This window comes from Staurois parvus, unplaced genomic scaffold (assembly GCF_062004578.1).
Source record: "Staurois parvus isolate SC_StPar_1 unplaced genomic scaffold, SC_StPar_1.0 ptg000184l, whole genome shotgun sequence".
Lineage (NCBI taxonomy): Eukaryota > Metazoa > Chordata > Amphibia > Anura > Ranidae > Staurois > Staurois parvus.
Genome location: NW_028317980.1, coordinates 7,764,504 through 7,790,974, shown reverse-complemented (window position 1 = coordinate 7,790,974; position 26,471 = coordinate 7,764,504). Strand labels below are relative to the sequence as shown.

The following is a 26,471-nucleotide window of genomic DNA, read 5'->3' as shown; positions in this document are numbered from 1 at the left end:
TATGAATTAATTTCACGTGATCACCAAAAAAAATGGACCGAATCATTTGGACCTTTTATGTGTTTATTTATTTTGAAAATCATTTGTTTGAGCATAAGCTCCGCATTAATATTTTATTTATTATAGAATATTATTATTTCAATACATGCAATATGTATATTATTTATAATGTTGATTATCTTGCCGCCTTGGCATAAATAAAAGTGGAATTATCCTTTAATTAAGTATAAAATTCATAGCTGTAAAAGCCTCTATTACTTTGTGCTTTTTCCCGTTGCTTGTACTTCCTTCATCATTTTGTGGATGATTTATGTGCTAAGGTTGTCAGTATTACAGAGGAGATAATTAGAATGTTTGCCAATAATCTCTTCACGAACTATGGATACCTACTTTGCTTTTAAGCAGAGGTTGTCTTTAAATTTTGTTTACAGAACAGAATGGCCTTTTAATGTTCTCTGCATGGCAAACCTTTTTTTTTCTTTTATAGAACACAGGCAGCCACCAACAAAGGCTTCTCCTTGTATTGCAAACACATTAGTAGAGCTCAGCTTCCCAGGAGCCGAGCCAGCTGGACAGTAAAGATTCCACTTGAAGAATGAAGTTTGGAAGAACACAGAAGGAATTCTAAATACCATGGAAATTGTACAAGAACTACTGGCACCGTTTGCACTGTAATCTTAAAGTGGATCCAATAATTGCCAACGGAGGTGGAAACCATTTTGTGGGTCAAGATTCAGCCTATTCGTCCAATAGGAACGTGTCACATAGTCATGTCATAGGGCCCGCATGTTTGTCAAACTCTTGGTAAAAGCCAGAAATTTACATCGACCAAAACCATCTATCTTTGCGGGATGCTTGTGGTTCTGTAATTCCCAGGGGATGGACTTTATGGAGAACAGGAGGGGCTTTGGTATAAGATGAGGATGACTTGGAAGATTCTTATATCTAGGTGGGGCTTAACCCTTTGAGGACCAAGGGACGTATTTGTCCCATGTTTTTAATTGCCTGTATCATCTGATTAAGAACTTCAAATACTTTTTTTTTTTTGGTTTGAGTCAAAATATTAGTTTTTATCAACAAATGGATCTAGCTTTTTGCCAATTATTTCATGAAATGGCTTAGTTACAGCAACTGAAGTGTACGAACTTTAAAAACAAAAAATTGATTCTTTTGGAGTTCCGTAATCTTATGGTCCTCAAAGGGTTAACCCCTTTGCACAGGCGCCTCCTGGCCTTTTAAGGGTTCCAGAAGTCGGGAGGCAGGCGGGGTTTTATGATCATGTGACCACCATGATTCGCTGTCACATGATCTGGAAAGGTCCCGATCGAAAGTTGAGATCAGGACCTTTCCGTGAGTACCGAACTTGTGTACTGGGAGCGCACAGTACACTATTTTTTTTAATAGAATGCAAATGTGTGGCCACTCGGCATCTAGGCCCAGACGCCGGGAGGCCGCACATTTGTGTTCGGTCGGTGCCAAGAGGTTAAAGTATAACTGAAGGCAAACGTTTTTTTCAGTATTGGATAAAGTAGAGAGGTATTAGACCCCCTGTCAGGTTTTTATTGTTGTCTGTGCCCCCGTTATAGAGATTTACCCTCTCAATTTGTCCTGTTTACATTAAAAGTAAAAGAAAATCACACTTTTTGGTTTGTCCCTAGAAAAGTGATAAAGGGGTAATTTTCCAATTGGGACACTAGTTCTGATGACCTGGGGGTCCCAAAGGAATTCCCTTAATTTGCTTGGATTTCCTCTCACTTCCTGTTTTGCTGTGGCACAGGACGTGAAGAGAAATCTGCACAATGGCAAAAAAATCTGACAGGAGTTATTACCCTCCCTTGTGCTATCCAAAATGAAAATAAAACTGCCTATAGTTCTACTTTAATGTTGATTGAAAGTGTTTGGTACTGCTTTAATGCAATGACAAAGGCATGTAAAATAAAAAGCCAATAAAAAATACTAAAATAAAACAAAAGACACAAGAAGGAAAAGCTTTATATACCAACATTTATTGATATGTACATCAGAGGTACGACACTTAGCAAAGTATATTATATTCATATTGTTTTGTATAAAGAATTTCCAGTTTTATACATAAGTTACAGAAAAATGATGTGACACGGTTTGAGAGCAACGTTCTCTACACCTGAAACTTAGAAGGTAAATCAGGCTAAACAACAGACACATCACAAAGGAGAAATTCTATAGGTCAAGAGAGAAACACAAGGCAAGGGGCGGAGTTTCCCATTTAAAAGTCATCCAATGAACAATTTACACACATATTTAAGCATTTCCTGCTTAAAAAAACATCTTGATATACTTCAATAATTTTACACAAGTACAAATCAGTATAATAATTCCCTTTTACTTAATAAATTGGATTAATATTTTGTCTCTTTCCATGAACATGCTTACTGGTTTGTCAAGTAAAATGACCTAAAGTGATACAGCAGACAACAAGATAACCTGACCGGCTTAAATTAATGAGCAGATATTAGAGGCAGGGTTTGTCTGAAAGTTTAGTATCTAAACACCTTCAAATATCTCCTGATCTCTGGCAGAATAAAGAAAACCCTACATGGTTAATTGACAAAAATTATTTGTAAGTGGACAAATCCACAAATACCAGAACCCGTGAAAAGACAAATATTTTAAAATTCACTCATTTCTGCTAATAAATCAAAGAGCAATAATTGAATAAATGTATAACCCAAAGTTAATTCATTAATAACTAAGTCATTAATAACTATTTTGAATTGACATAAGTAAACTGAAATCTGATTGGTTGTTTAGAGTTATTGCACTGTTGTGGGCTTATTGAAGGGCCTGGATGATGGGCTTTTGTTCACATTAGATCTACTTCTCCCTTCATTCAATTCTACAGGAATGCAAAAGAAGGTTGAAGCAGGTCAAATGCAGGCCAGAATGAAGTGAACTTCAGGTCAAATGCACTGGTTAATGAATTCTAAATGACTTTAGAAATATATGAAACTGACGTTAAAAGTGAAATACATTTGCCTATCGGCAAAAGGCCAAACCCCATCAACACGTACCCTAAATAAAATCTAGAAATGCTTTTTGGTTTAGTTTTACTGTTTGTTATTAGATTGTTTATAATTTTCTGTGTTTTTTTTTACTACAATTATAACATTTTTGCTATGAAAAATTAAATTTGTTATAAAGGATTCTCAGAGCACTGTGGATTGGCTCCCTTTATTTGACTTATACCAAGTTCTAACCAGTAGCTTCTGGGGTGCACACACACCATAAAAAGAATATCTAGGTTAATTCCTTAATGGCATAGCGTGCACCCCAGGGGTTGCTGTAGGTTGCTATTGCGCTTTGCCTCATTAGACAACCCTCGAAATGTGCTTCTGAATGTTTTCATCTTTGTAAACAGCAATACTTGACTATAGCTGTCTTCTACTGGGCTTCTAAGCTATTATTTAAAAAGGGAAAATTAAAAATAGAGCCCTGGACCCAATAAAAGACAACTTTAAAATGTAAAAAATAAATAAAACTGTTGTGCAGCTGTATTACCAGGAAAACATATCTATTTCCTGCTGACAAGAGATCAGATGTACAAAACTATAAGGAAGCAACCTTTGGCATGTGTGGGCTTATTCAAGAAACAGGAGCACAATTCGAGGCACAAATTGCAGTTCCTGTTGCAACCAATTTACTGAAGCCATGAATACTTACCATGACATTGCATCTTGACCTGTACTCCATGAACAAACCTAGTACGTTAGTTCTACAGGAGTTATAGGAGTGGCATCAGAGGTTGGGCCTTTTCTTTGAAAATTATGAAAACATAAACCAAACTTCAGGTCACTCTGGTTACCACTCGTTTGATCTAGATAAAGTTGGCATTTTCTGGTTGCTTATACATCATTTGGTCATTTCATATACATCAGCTTTGGGTCATAATTAAAGGATAAATTTACTTTTATACAAAGTTCTCATAGACATAAATGGGCCCGTATTCCTACCATCTCTAGCGTAGGAGTACAGTCGCATTCAGAACGAGTCCAGGGACGGGTAACAAAAACGATGAAAGGTCTGGGGATAAAACATATAAGGAGAGACTTCAGGAACTTAATATGTATATTTTTTAGGAAAGAAGGGAAAGGGGGAGACATGATTTAAAGCCTTTAAATACATGAAGGGTGTATATAAAGTTCAGGAAGGCAGTAGTTTCCATTTGAAACTAAGATCAAGAACATGACTTCAAACTAGAAGGGGGAAAGTTGTAAACCAGCCTTAGAAAGTATGAGAGTTCCTGAAAAAGTTTCCCCACTTTTTTTTAACGCACATGCTGTATATATATATATATATATATATATATATATATATATATCAAATGCTCCCAACTGTCCCTGATTTCAAAGGACTGATTTAGAACAAAGTCCCTCTGTCCTTCCTTCCTCTTTATTTGTCCCTCATTTTGGTTTCATCTATATAGTTGTATCTAAAATGCACTATTTATCTATAAAAAAGTGTTTTACAGTGCCAAACCTTTCATCCGATTTCTAAGTTGCTGCATTTGTAAATTTCAAAGTCCAATCTAAAGGAATAGTAGTGGTAAAAAAACACTTGTGGGTTTAGCCAATCATTTTTTTATATAATTCTCCTTTAGGGCAGCACAGTGGCTAAATGGTTAGCACTTCTGCCTGGCAGTACTAGGGTCGTTGGTTCAAATCCCAACCACAGCACCACCTGTCTTGAGTTTGCGTGTTCTCCCTGTGCCTGCGTGGGTTTCCTTTGGGTACTCCAGTTTCCTCCCACACTCCAAAGACATGCTGGTAGGTGAATTGGATCCTGTCTAAATTGTCCCTAGTATGTGTATGTATGAATGTGAGTTAGGGACCTTAGATTGTACACCCCTTGAGGGTTAGGGACTGATGTGAATGTACAGTATATATGTAAAGTGCTGCGCAAATTGACAGTGCTATATAAGTACCTGAAATAAGTAAATAATGGGGGTTTGGCAGGGGGTGTGTCCTAAATACATACTTTTGCTAATAGGTGTCCCTTGTTCCCATCTCATAAAATTGGAAGGTATGATATATGGATAAAAGTGCGGAAACGTTTTGAAGACCCCTCGTATTATTTTAATTAAAGATTAATTGATGCTTGGAATAAACTTCCAGCAGAGGTAGTGAGCCAGTCAAAAGTAAGTTGATAACCATAGACCTATACTCAGACGAAAAAAGTTTTTGAAAAATGTGGTCTTCTTCTGTTCTCACTCACAAGGTGGGTGCTGCCTAATAGAGGTGCCTGTGCTTACACTTTCTGTTTTCATTGTTTATTAAGATGTAAGTAAGCACCTGAAGTGGGTATGTAGGACAGAATAGGTTAGGGGACAATGGTAGGTGGCTTTTGGGATTTTGTATAAAAGTAAAAATGTCCTTTAAGGGTGCTAACATTTCTTGGAAAACAAATGGTACCTCTTTCCAATAATATCATTGGCAGCAAATCTCATTATTACCACCTAGTTGGAAGACCTAACTAGCCATTGTGTCCTGGGTACACTCTGAAATACGTTCCAATAAGTTCATGGCACTGTACTGATGCTAGTGGGTCAGACAAGGGGATGGGACTTTACATGTTTCACTTTGGAGACATTAAATGCTGAGAGTTATGACATGGCCTATATAGCAGGCTGCTGAAAAACAAAAAGTCCCACAATTACATGGAATCCATTGTGCCCTTTGGGAAGTAAAGATGCCCTAAAAGGCATTAACAACAATATTTTTATCTATTCTATAAAATTACCAACATTTGTGCTACTTTAACTAACCATACCTGTCTACTGCTGTAACATGCCAAGTTACATAATAATGTTCTAGCTAGCTTATAGTCTCTGTCTATAACACATCTAAATCACTAAGTCACTGATTAGCAAAAAAAAAAAAAAATCATCAAAAATAAATAGGTAAAAAATATTCCATTGTTACGGCCATTGTACATCACAATCTGGAGTTGTCACTGTCATGATTTATCATCAATTCAACATCACAAGCGTTGCCGCTTACAGAAACCGTGAGACACATTTGAAATATATTTACAAAACACCAGCTGTATATATGTATATGTATATACACGTAAAGATGTATAGTGGTAGAAAGGGGAGATTGTTTCTTTTTCCAAGTGAAAATTGGAAGCCTTTAGTCTTTAAACGTATCTAACTAGACAGGGCAGTATGTTGTGCCAGTAACCTCAAGCAACCAACCAGATTTTACCTTTCCTGATATTGGTAAGAACCAGAATTCTGATTGGTAGACATGGGTTACTGCCCTTTGCACGTTTCTCTTTGTCCTGTTAAATAAGACAGGCATTATTTTCTTTGAAATATTTTTACTGCATTGTGAACCTTTTCCACCGAAAAATAAACACTGTATGTCTAACATTTATCTAGGCAAAGTGCGAGAGGCACTTAACTTCATGCTGGAACAAACTGTCCATAAATAAATTTATAAGAATTTCATGCTTCTCTGTCTAAAATATTTAAGAGGAAAAAAGTTTTCTTCTGTAGTATAAAAAACTGCCTTTAGGTATAAGTAACCAACTCAATCTCCAATCATCCGTTTGTAGACTCTAAACCTTCAAATTGAAACAACAGTTGTTGACAAAATACACATTTTAATAGGCTGTATAGATAACATATATGTAGATTACATAATAGTTATTTTTGGTTAAGAAAGCAGACCTATTTAAAGGGAACCTGTCAAAGGCAAATTAAAAATTAAAAAAAAAAATGATGGAGGGGCTAGATCCAAGGGTGGATTGATCTTCCTAGATTGTAAGCTCTAAAGAGCAGGGCCCTCTGTTTCCTCTTGTACCAAATTGTATTGTAACTGTAATGTCTGCCTTCATTTTGTAATCTGTTGGCGCTATATAAAACCTGTATAATAATAAATAATAATCTCACAGTCAAGATATAAACCTTACTGTAATGAAATAAAGTGAAGCGAAATCCAAGGCCTACAGATTTCAAAGTTTAAAAATGTTTAGCTCATCCAAGACCACACAGATTCTTAACAGCATTTGTAAACCCTAGTTAAGGTGGCCCATTAGAGTACCAGAAATGTGCTGGCCTATTCTTTTGACCTATTATGATGAAAAGAGTCTCAACATTTGGTCTAGTGCTTTGGTTTTTCTTCTACTGCATAGGACAGTTATATCTGAGCTGCCATTGCTGTAATGTTTTTTCCTCCTTGTTGGACCCCAAATGGTGATTTTGATAGAGGAGTATGCTCTTCTCTTGGCTAAGTGAAGTTGTCTTAACATCAATAAACCAATCATGTGTAAAGACCCTTCTATTTTTCAAAATCTATAGCACACGATTGGGTGTTCAAGATGAGTACAGATTCATGAATAATGTAAACCAATGAGGTTTTAGTTGCAAAGGATCATATTTTATTATTTTGATAACCAACGTGTTTCTGGAGGTAACTGAATCCCTTTCTTTAGGATCAGAATCTATAACCACTGAAATGACTTGGCTATAAACTTGTAATAAAAGATGTTTATCTGCACCTACTGTAACTGAGTAAATGATTCATCTTTTTTTGGCATTCCTTTTCTTCTACCATTCAAGGCTCTTTGGGATTCCTTTTTTTAATACTCTAAATCTTTATCCAAGGTCCCACAATGGCTAAAGTGTAACCCTGATCTAGGAGCAGTCTAACTGCTATAATGACACAGCTGAACCTACAGTTGTCTACACCATCCGGACTTAGGAAGTCCCTTAGAACCAGTGCCATTCTTGACCAAACCTTTGTATTTATTGACTTGTAACAGTTTCCAAAAACATTTAGGGGATACTTTATAGAAGACTGAAATAAAAAAATTGTGCTATTTTTTTTAAAGAACATATTGCTTTTGACTGGTTTGCTGTTTATAAAACTGTTCAGTTCCACCACTTTTTGATCGTAATAACTCTGTACTGTTATTTTGAAGTAGATATTGAGCTTAGTATTTCCCCAAATATTTTGATGAAAACTGACACCCTAAACCTGCTGTTCTGCATTATTAAGTAGGAAAGCATAAAGAAGATCTTTAGAAAAAGGTTAAATGCATTAAAATCTTGTTTTGACATTACCCGGACATTTTTATGCCCTTTGTGGTTTACATTTGCCAGATTCTGTTTTCCACCATTTTCTCTGTTCTCCAACATTATAGTTTTCCAGGTCAAGCTTTCTTAACTGTTGATAAAATTACTATTTTCTTAATCTTTATAAACAATCCCTAATGTTTGGCCGTACATGTACAGTCAATCATAGATTCATTGAACAAATAAAGGATCAATTTGATTATATTTTTTGTGTTTTTTGTACTCCAGATTGCCCCTTTGCAATAAAAATTATTGCAGAGTGAAAGTTATTTCAGTGCAATCCATTTTTTTGGAAGACTCAACCCTTTCATGTTCCTTTGAAATAATAATTATAAGTAACAAGTGTGTATGGCTAGCATTATCACTATAAATAAAGTAAAAAAAAAACTGTTAAAGATCATAATACATATATTATTTTTAAAAATAAAAACAATTATGTTACAAATAATTTGGGAATGTAATCACAAATTCTAATGTGATAAACCCTTTTCTTTACAAAAATGGAATGGAGGAAGGATTGAGTTGGTAACTTCTAAAAACATGTTGTTAATTTCTTACCGAGAAGGTGTTGATATAAAAAAGGAATGTATTAATCGGCTTTTCAACTCTCCTGCCATAATAATGGCATGAGGGCATTTTTTAGAAGATAAGTTACTGGTCCCATTGTTATAATATTTGGTCCATAATTGTAAAGGCAAATGTTTCATTTTGTAAACTACATGACTTGGTATGCAACAAGGCCTAGACAATGGGTTTACCACTATGATTGCATTATAAGCCAACACACATCTCAGGCATACTGATATGTATAGTCCATTCAAAAATGCAGAATGACAGATGTCCAGGAATGGTTTATGCTCTGGAAGTTTGCTTGCCATCTATTAACACAGAAGACTTTCTTTATTAGCCTGTCTAAAAGAAGAATTGTTTGTATTGCCCATGACAGTCAGAATATCTTTATCATTTGCCAGTGCAGGTGGGAAATTGAACAAGTGACTAGGTTCTTCTTCCAGACACTTTGAGGAATGAGGTATCTAGTCCTTTTTAAAAAAAACAATGAGTTTTAGATGCTGTAAGATAAATTAGGCATCTGATCAGTGACTAGAAGCCTAAATTACTCACATGGCATCAGAGGGCCTAGGCCAGCCTCGGACCTGCAGCTGGATGGGAGGCCATATTGGAAGCGAATGGAAGAATTTACCAGTGCAGGTGGGAAAGTGAATAACTGACTATGTTCTACTTCCAGACACTTCGATTTATGAGGTATCTGGTCCTCTTTAATAATACAATGAGTTTTAGATGCTGTAAGATAAATTGATTGGTGATTAGAGGCCTAAATTACTAAAATGGCATCCTAGGGCCTAGGTCAGCTTGGGGGGCTGCAGCTGGATGGGAGGCTATATTGGAAGCAAATGATTTCTGAACGATGGTTGATACCATTACAGTAATATTTAAATATGTAAACCAACAAGATAGAGGTAAAGTTGAGGATGTAAGTAAGGCGGACGGGGGATATTAAATATTTTGTCCAAGATTTTTGCCACGGTCCAGCTCTGAACCATCGTGATCTATGCAATTTATATTCATATAAGTAGAACAATATAGTGCTTGTGTTTTGCAAGGATGGAAGAATTAAGTAAAAAACAATTGGCAATTTTTAAAAGTTTTGACTTATTGTTATGAGTTCAAGATCCTTAAAGGGAGTTTCCATTTTGAGGTAATTCTGTTCACTTAGCATGTTCTTGCGTAATTCAGCAATGTCTACTAAATAGTGTGCTTTGCTTTTTCGGTTCTACAGTTTTTAGCTGTTTGAGCAAAACTGTATATTTCCATTTCCCTGGGCCATAACTCTTCTACGCTGAACATTTTGTTGTTGCCAGAGAGCATAATTTCTCAGGTCAACAAAAATGTGCACTTTCACTGCAGTAAAAAAGTAAGTGGCAGAAAAATAAATTTTAAATAATATATATATATATTTATCAAAGTGCTTCTTCGAAAAGGGTTGTTTGAGAGTTTCTACATTCCTGATGAATTTAAGCCAACTGAAGGTGGAATACTCCTACAATCTGATGTATGACTGATGTATGAGCTCAATCAGTATTGGCTTGAGTTGTCCCTGTGCTAAAAACACCAATCCAAGTTGGTATTTGTCAAGTGAGTGCAAAACTTGGCATATTGTCCTGCATGGAAAAATTATTTCCCAAGAAAAGACAGTGACAGTTCATTACGTTTGTATTTTTTGCACTGACTTGGTGGCAAAACAGCCAGGAAAATCAAAACGCTTTGAGAAGACTTCTAACATACAGCAAAGAATGTGTACAAAGATGTCTGGATATAACACAGCACAATAAATCATACAATCTTTGCTGTACTCTCTATCTGCTCTATAACAATGCATCCTTTTCATCCCGTTTTATATTGTTAGCCTTTGTCATGGATGAATTCATTTTGAAATCATTGGTGTAGGCCGGACAGGTGACGTGATTCAGGTAGAAGCATTGGTATTACCCTTATCGTGTGCTTAATTTTTTTGTGCTTTATCTATTTGTGCTTTAACCATGTTTAAAAAAAATATTTAAAAAAATTATTGAGCAAACATACACCAAGACATGAGCTTCATCAAGCATCTGGAAACTAAACTGTTAGTGTACTCTATAGTAATAGATTCCTCATTTCAGTTTCTAATCTGAACTCAAAGACAATCTTGGTTGGTTGGCACCAACAAGTACACTGTCATAAATAAAGTCCATGGATTGCCTAGGAAATAACACAGTATCTCATAGTATTCCAACCCAACATCTCTAAACTATATCCCTGTTTAGGCAATGTAATCCTGATTTTCAGAATCTGGAAGAGGCACAGCTTGGAAAAATGGTTGCGGTTTCACATAAATATTTAAATTCTCCAATTAGCTCGAATATAAGGTTTCTGATTGGTAAGGTTCACTATTTATTGTTCAATTAATGAAGAATTTAAAACTAAAAGTGGATACACAGTAACGTTATAGGAATTGGAGCAGTTATGCAAATTGGGACAGCTAATTCCATTACTGAAGATCATTCCTAAAGCGATACTAAAGGTTCAGTTTTTTAAAAAATAATTCTACTTACCTTCTCTGTGTAATGGTTTTGCACAGAGCAGCCTCGATCCTCCTCTTTTTGGGTCCGCTGCAAGCACTCCTGGCAGCTTGATAAGCTTCACACAAGGAGCCATGTTTTGGCCCTGCCCCCTTTGTCTCCTCATTGGCTCACTGGCTGTTATTGACAGCAGTGGGAGCCAATGGCTACCGTTGCTGTCTCAGCCAATGAGGAGGTAGAGAAGTTCTCATGCACATCACTGGATCACGATGGGGCTCAGGTAAGTATTATGGGGGCTGGGGGTACTGCTGCACACAGAAGGTTTTTTAACTTCATGCATAGAATGCATGGAGGTAAAAAACCTTGAGCCTTTACAACCACTTAATCTAGGATCCATGACACTGTAGGGTTCCTCTAGAGCAGTGGTCTCCAAACTGCTGCCCAAGGGCCGGATGTGGCCTTTTGCTTTTGCTTGCCTTTATCTGGCCCTTGGGGCATTATTCCTCCCACTGATAAGAGAGACACTATTCCTTTCATTGACATCAACAATGGGGCACAATTCTTCTCAATTACAACTACAATGGGGCTCTATTCCTTCCCCCCAGTACCAAAGATGGGACAATGTTCCTCCCACTGACACCAACGATGGGGCACTATTCCTTCCCCCAGTACCAAAGATGGGACAATGTTACTCCCACTGACACCAACGATGGGGCACTATTCCTTCCCCCAGTACCAATGATGGAGCACTATTCTTTCCCCCAGTACCAAAGATGGGACAATGTTCCTCCCACTGACACCAACGATGGGGCACTATTCCTTCCCCCAGTACCAAAGATGGGATAATGTTCCTCCCACTGACACCAATAATGGGGCACTATTTCTTCCCCCAGTACCAAAGATGGGACAATGTTCCTCCACTGACACCAACGATGGGGCACTATTCCTTCCCCCAGTACCAAAGATGGGACAATGTTCTTCCCACTGGCACCAATAATGGGGCACTATTCCTTCACCCAGTACCAAAGATGGGACAATGTTCCTTCCACTGACACCAATGATGGGGCACTATTCCTTCCCTTAATACTAGAGATGGGGTAATATTCCTCCCTCTGATGCCAGGACATTATTTAATCCCACTATACACAGTCCGGTGCCCGAAACGTCTGAATGACAGGAAACTGGCCCTTTGGAAAGTTTGAAGACGCCTGATCTAGAGGTTGCTAAAGGCTTCTTGAGCCGTCATAGATTACTTCCCACCACTGAATTGGAAAGGGACATTTTTCCCATGGATCCCAGATAAATTGAATTTAGCATTGGTTCTCCAGAATCTGGAGACTATTTAAAGGATTCCACTGGGGTAAAATAAAGGCCACCTTAGATGATAGAAATCTTTCAAATAATTTTCATTATATATTTAGAAAATATGTTTGTAAAGACGGTAAAATATAGAACGTGCTTTGAGTCTACTAGTGGTGGTTTTTGTCTACTAAAATAAACTCTCTGTGATACTGTGAACTGTCATCCTATACGTGGGGAAGGAGTCTATTTTCTCTGCCTATTTTTGCACTGTAAACTGTAACATCACCTGTGCTATCTAAATACAGCATCCAAATGCTTGTACTGCTGTGCTGAGCCAGGTGCTAATACATGGTTTTCATGGCAACTGTCTCCAGGGTACCACTAACCTAATCTCATCACCCTGCAGGCTTTAATGAGGAATGGGTTGATGCTGCGTGCTCGGGGATGCCTGTGGGGATGGGATTGCTGCAGGTTCTCTACAATACTTCTAATTGTGCTTCTGATGAATGATACGTTGACTATTACCATCTACAGACCGGCACGAGCAGCTCCATCTCCTACACTGTGTTTGATATCCATGGTTGTACTGCTTATGCCTTGAGGTCTCCTCAGTATTTGTCTGCGGACAGAATTAGGAACTGTGGGAGGAGCTTCTGATTGGTTGCCATGGGCACAAAAAGCTTGTATTCCTTCAACTATCTAGTTGCTATGGGCAACAGAGATACTGGGCCTCATGCAATTAAGTAAACTGAAAAACAACAGACTTTTGTTGCCTATGGTAACCAAGAAGCGACTTTCTTTTGTACTTCTACTGCAACAATGTAAAGATTGGTTGCCATGGGCACAAAAAGCTTGTCTTTCTTCAACTATCTAGTTGCTATGGGCAACATAGATAATTGGCCTCATGCCTATGGTAACTAAGAAGCTACTGCCCTTTGTACTTTTAATTCAACAATGGGAAGACCTTCTAATTGGTTGCCCTTTGTACTTATAATGCAACTGTGGGAGGAACTTCTGATTGGTTGCTATGGGCACAAAAAGCTTGTCTTTCTTCAACTATCTAGTTGCTATGGGCAACAGAGATACTTGGCCTCATGCCTATGGTAACTAAGAAGCTACTCCCCTTTGTACTTTTAATTCAACAATGAGAAGACCTTCTAATCGGTTGCCATGGACACAAAAAGCTTCAACTATTCAGTGGCCATGGGCAACAGAAGTACTGGGCCTCATGCCTATGGAAAAGAAGAAGCTACTGCCCTTTGTACTTCTAATGCAGCTGTGGGAGGAGCTTCTGATTGGTTGCTATGGGCACAAAAAGCTTGTCTTCCTTCAACTATCTAGTTGCTATGGGCAACAGAGATACTTGGCCCGTGCCTATGGTAACTAAGAAGCTACTGCCCTTTGTACTTTGAATTCAACAATGCGAAGACCTTCTAATTGGTTGTCATGGACACAAACAGTTTGCGTTCCATCAACTATTCTGTTGCCATGGGCAACAGAAGTACTGGGCCTCATGCCTTTGGAAAAGCAGAAGCTTCTGCCCTTTGCACTTATAATGCAACTGTGGGAGGAGCTTCTGATTGGTTGCTATGGGCACAGAATGCTTGTATTCCTTCAACTATCTAGTTGCTATGGACAACAGGGATACTGGGCCTCATGCAATCAAGTAAACTGAAAAACAACAGACTTTTGTTGCCTATGGTAACCAAGAAGCGACTTTCTTTTGTACTTCTACTGCAACAATGTAAAGAGGATCTGATTGGTTGCCATGGGCACAAAAAGCTTGTCTTTCTTCAACTATCTAGTTGCTATGGGCAACATAGATAATTGGCCTCATGCCTATGGTCACTAAGAAGCTACTGCCCTTTGTACTTTGAATTCAACAATGGGAAGACCTTCTAATCGGTTGCCATGGACACAAAAAGCTTGCGTTCCTTCAACTATTCAGCTGCCATGGGCAACAGAAGTACTGGGCCTCATGCCTATGGAAAAGAAGAAGCTACTGTCCTTTGTACTTATAATGCAACTGTGGGAGGAGCTTCTGATTGGTTGCCACGGGCACAAAAAGCTTGTATTCCTTCAACTATCTAGTTGCTATGGACAACAGGGGTACTGGGCCTCATGCAATCAAGTAAACTGATAAACAACAGACTTTTGTTGCCTATGGTAACCAAGAAGCTACCTTCTTTTGTAATTCTACTGCAACAATGTAAAGAGGATCTGATTGGTTGCCATGGGCACAAAAAGCTTGTCTACCTTCAGCTAACTAGTTGCTATGGGCAACAGAGATACTTGGCCTCATGCAATAAAGTAAAATGAAACAACACCAGACTTTGTTGCCTATGGCAACCAAGGAGCTACTGCCTTTTGTACTTATAGTTGCCATGGGCACCAAAAGCATTTATTCTTTCAAACACTTGCCTGCTACTCATTTGTACACTTTCTCCATCAGTTCATTTGTGCTTAATAATCCTAATCAAGAGATACATGCTAATTCTCCAATGCAGTGACCCACCGCAACCAAATGTAGTCAGTCAAATCAATACAAGATGGATGCTAACTGGTCGCCGTGGGTTACCTCCTAGGAATTAGTACTTAAAGTGGAACTAAACCCTCCTATCCTTCATGGCCAAGGAAGCTGCCATCTTAGCCTCTTTCTGCAGTTGCCATGTGCTGCACATGTTATTAGTTATGACAACAACCATTTGATGGGTTTGCAGTCCTGTTTAAGGCACAAGCAGCTGTAACAGTTAATGTTCACGGCATGACTAGAATGTAACTGTTTTGGGAAACCATTAAACTTATGGGCTTAGCTCCACTTTAAAGTGTTACTAAACCCACAACAGTAAAATCAGTCTGTAGATGCAGTAAAACATGCTTGTTATACTCACTGTGGAACCTAAGGGGTTAATCTTCTGCATTGTGTAAAAATGATGTTTGATCCTGTCTTCTCTGATCCTCCCCTTGTTCTACTGCCCCCAATCTATCTGCTGATAGAACAGAGCCTTGGGGCTGTGCATGCTCAATTTGGTGTGTATTGCTAGAGAGGTTTTTTTGTCTTTGGGACGGTGCATATGATCAGCACAGGGCCAATCAACACTGTCCAGACAAATGGTCAGGGGTTATGCTGCCTCATAGGACAATCAGTGGTGAAGGAAAACTCCTCCTACAAGCTTTAACCAGTGCTCTGCTGATAGGAGTCACACGACTGGTCTCTGCTGATGAGAAAAGGTATTTAGCAGTTTATATTTACTAAAATAATGGCATTTCCATGTTGTGTATACTGTGGGAGACCAGATATAGTGCATGCAGGGTCCAGGGAGACCAGATATAGTGAATGCGGGGTCCAGGGAGACCAGATATAGTGAATGCAGGGATCGGGGAGACCAGATATAGTGAATGCAGGGACCGAGGAGACCAGATATAGTGAATGCAGGGTCCGGGGAGACCAGATATAGAGAATGCAGGGTCCGGGGAGACCAGGTATAGTGAATGCAGGGACCTGGGAGACCAGATATAGTAAATGCAGGGTCCGGGGAGACCAGGTATAGTGAATGCAGGGACCTGGGAGACCAGATATAGTAAATGCAGGGTCCTGGGAGACCAGATATAGTGAATGCAGGGTCTGGGGAGAGCAGATATAGTGAATGCAGGGTCCGGGGAGACCAGATATAGTGAATGCAGGGTCCGGGGAGACCAGATATAGTAAATGCAGGGTCCGGGGAGACCAGATATAGTGAATGAAGGGACTTGGGTTTAGTAACATTTCAGGAATAACATTTCCTCATTGGTCAAAGTCCCTTAAAGAAAAACGAAACCAATCGATTTAACAGTTTCAAGAAACAGTTATATTCTCGACACATGCTGGGAATGTAACATCCCATTGCTTGTGCTCTTACCCAAACTGTCAAACCATCAAATGGCTGGTGTCATAGCTGATCACATGTGCAGCATCATGGCAGTTGAAGGAAGATCATACACAGACTAATGCAGGCCATACATGGGTCTAATTTCGAACTAATTTTCTGCAGAAAATCGGAAATTTTGTGCGTTTTGTAACTCGATGGTGCCACCATTGATTTCGAAATTCAATCAACCAAGCCTTCAATTTCACCTCATGTTGCTGCAGAAAAGAATTTTCTTGGCCAAAAATTTTCTTTTCTTTCCAGGTCACAGCTCACGCTCATTTCTTTTTCGTTTGTATTTCCCTCACGATTCTCCCATCATTGATTCAAAATTCGTTCATTTTTCAAAAAATTTCCAACATGCCCGATCACTCAAATTCGTTGGTCAAACAAAAATCGGCCGTTTCTGAGACACACTAATGGTGTGAAATTGGAACAGAAATTTTAAAAAAGATTTTCAAAAGAAAATTATTTCGGATTTCGACCCGTGTATGGCCGGCTTTAGATCTCATGACAGGAAGGCTTAGTTCCACTTTAACCTTCAACATATGTGCTTCAGTAACCATGAGAACCTTTTCTATGAAGGTTTAATTATTGGAAAACACAAGCAGATATAAACATTTTGCTTTGAGTAGTTGATGTTAATACCCAAAGAAACTAAAATATTACTTTAAATAGCTTAATAAAAATAAATAGGAATAAAATATTGATTTAAATATAAATAAATGATAAGTTATTGATCATATGTATATACAAATCCGTATTAATATTTAGGCAGCTAAGGTAGCACTCTTTAAGCGGTGTCTAAAAATGGACAATAATTGCTGTTTTTATATATATATATATATATATATATATATATTAGGATAAACTAAATAAATAAAAAAAATATTAAAATTGTAAATATTTTATAGTGCACCAGGAAGACTGTCCATTAAGGAGTACGTTTCTATTCTATAGTACACATAGAACTCCCTATTGAGATAAGTAGTCCCTATTTTCACAAGACAGACTAATTGTTTGAGCCCCTAGGGGGCTGTGCTTGCTAAAATGGGCGTGGCCCTGATGAAATATCGGTCTTATTGATTGGTTATAGGCAGGGTTTGCTAAGTTTGGAACGGAACATAATGATTTGGAAATATTGAGACGTATGACATAATATGCAGATACACTAGCTCAGTAGTGCACACTGTGTAAACATACTGGTCACTGAGTAACAAGAGCTATGTAATACTATGAAGAAAGAATGTAGATCCTGACATTGGTAGGAGATCAACCATTGAACGGAATGTAGTGAACACTGTTCTGCAGACAGAACCCTTCCCAAGGCTGCAGGTTTTTGTATTTTTGTATTTTTTTTTTGGTACCTGAGTCCATACAATGAGGTACGAGCTCACTCATACATTCTCGACACCCCAAATGGATCGTTGATCTGGTATTCCCCTTTTTGCCTATTGCGAAACATGGAGGCCCAAAAAAAGGTATTTCTTTGCTGTGGCAGTAGAGATTATTGTGGGGTAATGGTAGTTGTCAGATAGTCATGTCATACTGTACGTTGACTCTCTTCACGAAGACAGGCTGCGGCGGTGGGCTTTCCAAACTCTTACGCTTCCTGGGTCTCCTCCACAACAGCGTTGAAGTCTGCCGTTTTGCCGTTGTTTGCCAGTGTTACCTGAAAACGATCAGGGTTATGGTCTGGATTAAAAGAAAACAGCATAGGTCCTTCGCTACCTGAGGTGTAATACGATTTTTCTACCGGTCCTCACAGCTAATAGGTTCCCGTGTGTGTTGGAGAAATGTGTTGCATTTGAGATAGTATTTTTATAAACTAGGGCTGAAAGCACAGCAAGAGAAAAAAACATAGGCTGGAGTTTGGCTACAAAACATTTTTTTCTCTACAGCATTTTTATATATTGTTTACCTGTAATGAAGTATGTCCCACGATGTGCAGCCTGCTGGATTGTGTAGAAAGATTCACTGCAGGGCTGCCCTGGCCTCTTCCTGCTGCTGAACTTCAGGCTCAGCTGCACTAAAGATGATCTGATCACGCCCCAAGAAGAAAAACACAAGGGGGCGCCAACCTAAGCGCAGTATATGTAAAAAGGTTTGTTGATAAAATTAGCCAGGTGACTCGTTTCAAAGCTTCTGCCCCTGTCCTCAGGAAGAGGACACCGCAGGGCTGCCCTGTCCTCTTCCTGCTGCTGAACTTCAGTCTCAGCTGCACTAAAGATGATCTGATCACGCCCCCAGAAGAAAAACACAAGGGGGTGCCAACCTAAGCGCAGTATATGTAAAAAGGTTTGTTGATAAAATTAGCCAGGTGACGCATTTCAATGCTTCTGCCCCTGTCCTCAGGAAGAGGACACCGCAGGGCTGCCCTGTCCTCTTCCTGCTGCTGAACTTCAGGCTTAGCTGCACTAAAGATGATCTGATCACACCCCCAGAAGAAAAACACAAGGAGGCGCCAAAATAAGTGCAGTATATGTAAAAAGGTTTGTTGATAAAATTAGCCAGGTGATGCTTTTCAAAGCTTCCGCCCCTGTCCTCAGCAAGAGGACATCGCAGGGCTGCCCTGTCCTCTTCCTGCTGCTGAACTTCCGGCTCAGCTGCACTAAAGATGATCTGATCATGGCCCCAGAAGAAAAACACAAGGGGGCGCCAAAATAAGTGCAGTATATGTAAAAATGTTTGTTGATAAAATTAGCCAGGTGACGCGTTTCAAAGCTTCCGCCCCTGTCCTCAGCAAAAGGACACCGCAGGGCTGCCCTGTCCTCTTCCTGCTGCTGAACTTCAGCCTCAGCTGCACTAAAGATGATCTGATCATGCCCCCAGAAGAAAAACACAAGGGGGCGCCAACCTAAGCGCAGTATATTTAAAAAGGTTTATTGATAAAATTAGCCAGGTGACGCATTTCAAAGCTTCCAGCCCTTCTTAAGACCTTTGAAACACATCACCTGACTCATCACCTGACCCGTCCTCGCTATCATATCGGTTGCCCTCTGGTTCCGGACTTCCATGCGTTCCACGCTGGTTACGGCACCTGTCACAGCGTCCACTGCTGACACCGCCGACAGTCCACCACACACATCTCTCTCCTGGGACCCGGGCATCACTGCACACCATCAGCCCCTACACTGGCCCCCCTGAGGACATATTATCAATGTCTTATTACATTTCCTCTTTGTGAGTAGCTATTTGGCTAATTTTATCAATAAACCTTTTTACATATACTGCACTTAGGTTGGCACCCCCTGGTGTCTTTCTTATGTTTCTACAGAGTCTGCTTCACTCTATGGGAGCTGCTACCACTAGTGCTAATACCATGGACTTTATGGACTGAATGTATATGTTTTTTATTCATTTATTTTATTAATTTGTCTTATAATACCACTTGGCTATTATCTCCTCTCAGCGCCTAATTCCTACACTACCTCATCACGCCCTCTCCTCCCTTCTCCATTGAGAAATGTTCTTTGGCAGATTTTACTGCTTGTTACAATTAGTGAATGGAGCAGAGAATTTTGTGACTGATCAGACTCTCCCCCATTCACAGATTGTGTTACAGGCAATGTGAGAAAGACGTTTGCTCAGTGTAGGAGGAAAAGCAGGGGCTGTGCCCTTGAAGGATCATCTTTAGTGCAGCTCAGTATGGAAACCTGAAGCTCATAATCTCCACAGTGCTGGAAGTCAGGGGCGTATTTACAGCAAGGCAAACAAGGCATTTGCCTAAGGTGGCTTTTTTCAGGGGGGGTAATGCCACCCCTTGGCAGAAGTGACACACCTGGCAACCGGTGACTGAGAATGGGGAGCAGGTGAAGCACAGCAGTGCGGGCTGTGGGCTGCTGGAGGGTGTCCGACTCTCCTTCCCTGATCACCGTAGAAAGAAGATGTAGGGCTTTCCTGATCATGGCTCCCCAGGTGGCTGGTGGGTGAGTGCTGGAATCTCTCTCTCTCTTCCACCTCCCATATTGGGGGGGGAGATTTTACTCTTGCCTAGGGCAGCACACAACCAAATTACACCACTGTTAGAAGTTCAGCAGCAGCAGGAAGAGGACAGGGCAGCTCTACAGTGAAGATTTCTACACAATCCAGCAACCTGAACATCGTAGGACATTTTTTGTTACAGGTAAGATAACTAAATCTGTAAAGAAAAAAAAACCTTTTTTTGTAGCAATTATTCAGCTTTAAAGAGGACCTGTTCACACCATATTATGAAGGCAGCCATTTTGTGCAATACTGGTTTGCTAGAGACTGGGGTCTGTCAGAACTGCCAAACAAAATGGATACTGTCACAATACGGAGGAGTTAGGTTTTTCATAGCATTAAAGGACCACCACAAAGCTTTCTATGGAAACATTCCTCTCAGTGATAGGTTTGGATAGCCCAAATGGATAGGTCTGGTTTGAGAATGACAAAATATTAGGGTTTCTGATAAGCTGGTAGAGACACCACGTCTCAACCACATTCACATGACAATGCAATTTAGGTGATGGTCAAAAAACTACCTGTATATTTATAGGAGAAGTGTGGGAATATAAAAAAAAACCTACTTACCTACCTGCTGCAGCATCAGTCTGATACTGCAGCTGTCCCTCGCTGACTCTAACCCAAGAACTGAGCAATCAAGTGACTGCTGATTGCTCAGTTCTCAGGTCCGCTCTGAGTCATTGCTCTCTGCTCTGCCCCTCCAGCGCTCACTGGTGTGCCGGGCTAGAGAGGAGATAAGAGCGACTGGCTCAGGTTCTCAGCGACAAGCTGAAAGGCTGAGCCAGCTGCCTATAAGACATCTAGGTGGATCTCTACATTGCTTCGGGTTTCATCCAGAGTCTAGAGCGGATCTGTGACATCAGCTAACAGAGGGCTTAAACCCAATGTCAGCTGATTTACAGGAGAGCACAAGTAAGTGCATTCCTGTGACCCACATGAGAAGTATTGCAAAAATGGGGTGGGCTCAGGGGCGGACTGACCATTTGGAAACTCGGGCACTGCCCAAGGGCCCCGGGGTCAGTAGGGGGCCCCATGAGATGCCCCTGATATCTTTTTCATAGGCTTTTTTGAGTTTGGGCAAGGACACAGGGGCCCCATGAGCCCCTATTGCCCGGGGGCCCCATGACTTGTCAGTCCTCCCCTGGGTGGGCTAGTGACCAAGTTGTATGACTTACTATAACTGCAATGGAGAAAAGTGAAGTCAGGGCCTAGCTAAGCTGTCAGGTAGGGCCGTCTGGATCAAAATCCTAGCTAAATAGAATTACAAATCCTATGGCAGGTAAAGCAGGTCCCATATATCTATTTCAGCTGTGATCCAGCTTTAGGTTTCATCCACCCTGGTTTAAATTATTTCCTATTGCTATGGTATAGTTGAAGACCCCCAAAGGAAGATAAAGCTCAGGAATTGCCCTTTGGCCTGATCAGCTTATCTAGTTTCTACTGGTAACTCATCGGTTTTCCTGTGCTGATTTTCCTTTGCCTCCTGCTAATGATTTTTTCATAAGAGATTATTTCCTCTTTAGCTTTAGTAGTCCTTTAATGCTGAAATGAAAGCAAAGCATCAATTAGGAAAAGATTTAGCAAAGAAGAACAAAGAGCTTGTTGAAGTGAACACAAGGAATTTTGCCTGTAAGCGGCTCATAAACCATTTCTATAAGAGCAGCATGTAAATGCTAAGTGCGCATTTTGCTCTATTGCACGCTATGTTCATATCACATAGCTAAAGAATATTTTGCATTATGATGTAATTTGCAGAACTAATGCTTCTTATTTCATTTTCTGCTAAGATTTGAAAATGTCGAAAAATGTTCATGAACGTATCAGAATGCAAGTGAGAAAAAAGATAACATCCCTCACTATTCATCCAGACAGTCTTAATCAACCCCCAGAATAGATCTCCAATGGCATCTCATTGTGATTCTAATAACATTCACTGCTCAGGCCCTGAGGAATGGGGGGGGACCTTTTACCTGAAACACGTTGACTTGTATTTCATGCTCTTACCAAGAAAGGTTTCAGAAGGACCTCCGAGTTATATGAACTTTTGTACCAAGCTCTCCTTAAAGCGGACCTTCACTCTAAAGGTAATGTTGTGCCGCCCTGCCTCCTTCTCCTTACAAATGGACAATTTTCTTTTCTTGGTACATTAATATATTTGTGCTACAGAGCAGTACTTCCACATTTCTTGCTAAGGTGAGAAGTTCTCCCCACTGGCTGGTCATGCGTAGATGTGCCTTATGGCTTTAGAGCTCACCATCTGCATACAGGGTTTCCCATGCATACACAAAGTCTGCTAGCAGGGAAGGCTGGAACCTTTCCTGTCTTTGTTCATGCGCAGAAAATCACCTACGTGTGAGCAGATATGCCGATGGACTCTGCCAGGACCTGAAGGCCAGCAGAGCCCATGGGCACATCCAAGCATGTGCCATAATGATGGTGCCCAAGGGAGAGGCAGAGCCACCTGGGAGAGGGGACTGAAGTTCTGCTTTAATACCCACCCCAGACTTTTTCTTTGGTGAAGGACTGACATCCTGCAGTGTAATTAATTTGAAGGCCACTGCAGACCACTTGCAGGTGGGTTTTTAGAGCCGATAGGTGCCCTTCCCCTAAAGATACGCCAGGAATTATATTTTTTGCATTCTTCTTGGTTTAGCTTTGCTTGAAATAAGTATGCAGATCTGATATTGGAAGGACTACTAGAGATGCTGTAACTCATTGTAGTAATCTGCACTACATACAGTGAGAGCCGTGATCTTCTGTCTTCTGCAAGGCGGTCGCTTGCTCAGCACCTCCACCATTCATAAAATTCCTTGTATTTTTTTCAATCAATACAGGGCATTATCTGCTTGGACGAGGTGAAGAGGGAGCGGTGACTTCACAATCTGTACGTCATCAATTCAGAGAATATTTTTTACTCAATGAAAAAAATATAATACATTCTAGGACTGGCAGTTGTGCTGTACAAAGGACTTCTGTTTTCTGTGTGCAGAGGGGAAAACACTTGCATAGAACTCAGGTCACAGCTCACACTGTATGTAATATGAACTACTACAGTGATTTACAGCACCCCCAGCAGCCCTCCTAACATCAGATATGCATACCCACATCAAGCCAAGCTGTCCCAAAGTAAGTATAATTCCTGGAGCTCAGCGGCAATCAAATGGTCTATTGCCCTCCATACCTCAGTTCCTGACAAATTAATGTTCCTCCTCTTCTTCTATAATATGCCATGGCAGGCTGGAAAATAAATGCACTTTTTTCTGCACCCGTAGTTTGCTGCGGTGTGCTGCACACACTGCATCTTACTTTTCTTCTGGGTGTCCAAGGTGGGAGGTACCCTGCCAGGTGGACTAACCTAGGGCCCTATGATGATAATAATTCAAAGAGGGCACCAAATGAAAAATTCTTGGAAAGTCAATGTCTTTATTGTACAACTGGTTACAACAAGCAGGTCAAAAGACATTGAAAGCGTTTCAGGGGACACACAATCTCCCTTCATCAAGGGCTGGGTGAAATGGCAGACTATTAAATGGCCTCAAAAATTCTCCCAAGCTCTCTGATCTGCAGGTAGAAGATGTTATAAACAAGTGAATGCTGGTATTTACAGTAGGAGTAGCAAGTCCCTGAAACGACATTTGACCTCCTTGTTGTAACCGGTTGGACAATAAAGACTTTGGACTCCCAAGGATTTTTTCTTTTGCACTCTCTATTACACTTGGATTTCCCAACTTGAGCTAATTTTGTCTTCAGAGGGATCCCAATCTTTGTGGCGGGCTGCTGAATGCAGGCTGATTGGGCTCAAATAATGATTTCGTCCACATTTTGATAACCTGTGAAAATCCACGTCCAGCGTCCCTCTACCATTACCCCGTGATTTCTAAAGGCAGCCCTGTTTCTTATATTTGAAAATTTCACAATATTTTTGTGCTGGTTGGACTAAAAAGACAGGACGGGCACCCACCCATGCAATGTTTGACTTTGGCCACACCAGTGTCTTAAAGCGGCCCTGGCCTGAAAGCATCTGCACATGGCATAAAGAGCCATAACACAGGGCCAATGTGTTCATTCACACTTTTACCCTAACCCTTTTGCAATATAAGAGGGTCGCAATAGATTTTCTAATTGCTGTTTTATACGAGTGGGTATGTTAGGCAACTGAAGTGTGTGTGTGTGTGTGTGTGTGTGTGTGTTTGTGTTGGCTACTCCTTACTAGCATTAATAAAACACAAAAATATTCTTTATTAGTAAAAGGCATCAGAATGCAAGGTTAGCATACTCCATGCAGACAGAGAGGCAAGCAGGAAGCATTCGAAGATATCGGTGGCATGCAATAGAGTACAGCAGATGCACACATGCCTCAAGCAAGCTCCAGGAGACACAGCAAGACAAGCAGAAGCGTCTAGCAAATAAGTTTAATGTATTAAAAATAACAGCTGTATTTCATCAATGGCTGGAGATGAAGAATTCATGAACATTACAGAACAAATGTACCTTCTTACACATCATGTTCTCTAAACTAGGCACAGTCAATGTGCAGAGCACCCCAATTGTGAAGTACCCAATGTTCACGTTATTCTTTTACTCTGAAAATGTTGATAGGAACAGTAACAATGTCAGCTTGATTATGTACAAATGTACAAAAAGAATATGCATCTAGCATTACTAACACAAACTCATAGGTTTACGTACAAACAATCATCTTAAAAAAATAAATCACATTAACACTGGTACATCTGGAATCCGAGAGTGTAGACTGCAGACTTAAACTTGACAGCATGTGCGGGCTGGAGTTAAAAAGGATAATATAGATTCACTCCGTTTCCACCATAAGGCAGTAGAAAATGTAATAACTAAAGTTTAAATATTTTATATGATGGAAGGGCAGAATGTTAGCTAAAATATTTAAGAATCTCCATTTTCAAGTACACCATCTGCCAATATGTCGAAATCATATGGCCGTGTATCTGATTGCCCCTTCCTTTTTCTGCTCTATCGTTGTATCTAGTTGATAATTCTAAATGAAAGAATTAAAAAAAAATCTTATGGACTTAAAAAAAAATATGCTGCAGCAAAGGATTGTGCGTGGTTATCCATATCAACCAGATGTCAAGAATCACACTAATGAAAGATGTCTTTTGATTGGTTTATAGGGGTTACTGCACTTGCATGCTTATCTTTGCTTTTTTAAATGAAGACCTAGTCTATCAAGAGGAGGTTTGGGTTCAAAATGCCTTCTGGGTGCACTGCCCCTAGTTATCTTCTCTGGTCATCTCCTTGCACTAAATGGCTGATAATTATAGATGTAAGCCAGGCATAGACAGTCAGAAAAGCTTTTTAACTGCTGGAGCTAAGAATATTTCAAATCGTTGTAGACGTTCAATATTATCGTGGTAAACAGACAGCATTTTCGAGACCTGCTGTTCGTCTCTCTCAGTAGAGAACTGGCCTTTAAGAGTCAAACTACTCTACTGTGGCCACCCAAGGTGGCATCATACATCACATGCTTGCTCCTGGAGAGAAGAATTCAAGGTCTTAATTTAACCCTGCCAAGTGGTTGACAGTAGAAATGGTGATTGAGTTTTGAAAGGCTTTTAGCAAGGTTAAATCAGATGCTGCCTCGTTTAGTGTCTTAGGAGCCAAGAGGAAGAATACAAGTTCCCATCTAATTTGTAATCTCATCCATCTTATATTGGATTCTTCAATTATCTTCAGGAAGAATTCAAGAGGGAGCCAGATGACACCAATTTTACACTAGAGCAGGGTTTGTTACAGCTATAGCCAAGGATGTCAAAAAAACATGGAGGAACCTGTGCCAACATCTCAATTGATAACAATATTTGAGAACTTCATTTTTGTGGTGGAACCTTTTAGGTACCAATGTATACCAACATTTCTAACACAGGCTGCATATTAGAATAAAAGCTTTCAATTTGTATTGTACAAAAAAGAGCAGACAGCTATTTTAGTGTATAGCTGACTAAATCTACAAATTTGTACGTAAGTTAAATTGGTAAAGTTTTAAATAATTGGGTGGAATATAAAAGTTGGAATGAAAAAGTTTGTATATTTTAGATGTTCTCTATC

The 26,471-nt window shown here is 39.9% G+C and overlaps 1 protein-coding gene across 3 annotated transcripts in view; it reads right to left on the bottom strand.

Moving 5' to 3' along the window:
- Positions 1-1,985: 1,985 nt before the first annotated feature.
- The window catches only part of SLC1A2 (solute carrier family 1 member 2), a 204,733-nt gene continuing 180,247 nt past the window's right edge, over positions 1,986-26,471 (bottom strand). For 2 of the 3 annotated variants that reach the window (XR_016312711.1, XM_089677354.1), the window contains exon 11: positions 1,986-18,072. Coding sequence is in view for 1 of the 3 variants with exons in the window: in XM_089677354.1 (XP_089533480.1) it covers positions 18,004-18,072 (69 nt within the window). In the remaining 2 variants the exon portion in view is untranslated. The remainder of the gene's footprint in view (positions 18,073-26,471) is intronic. The other variant, XR_016312710.1, reaches the window with a different exon arrangement.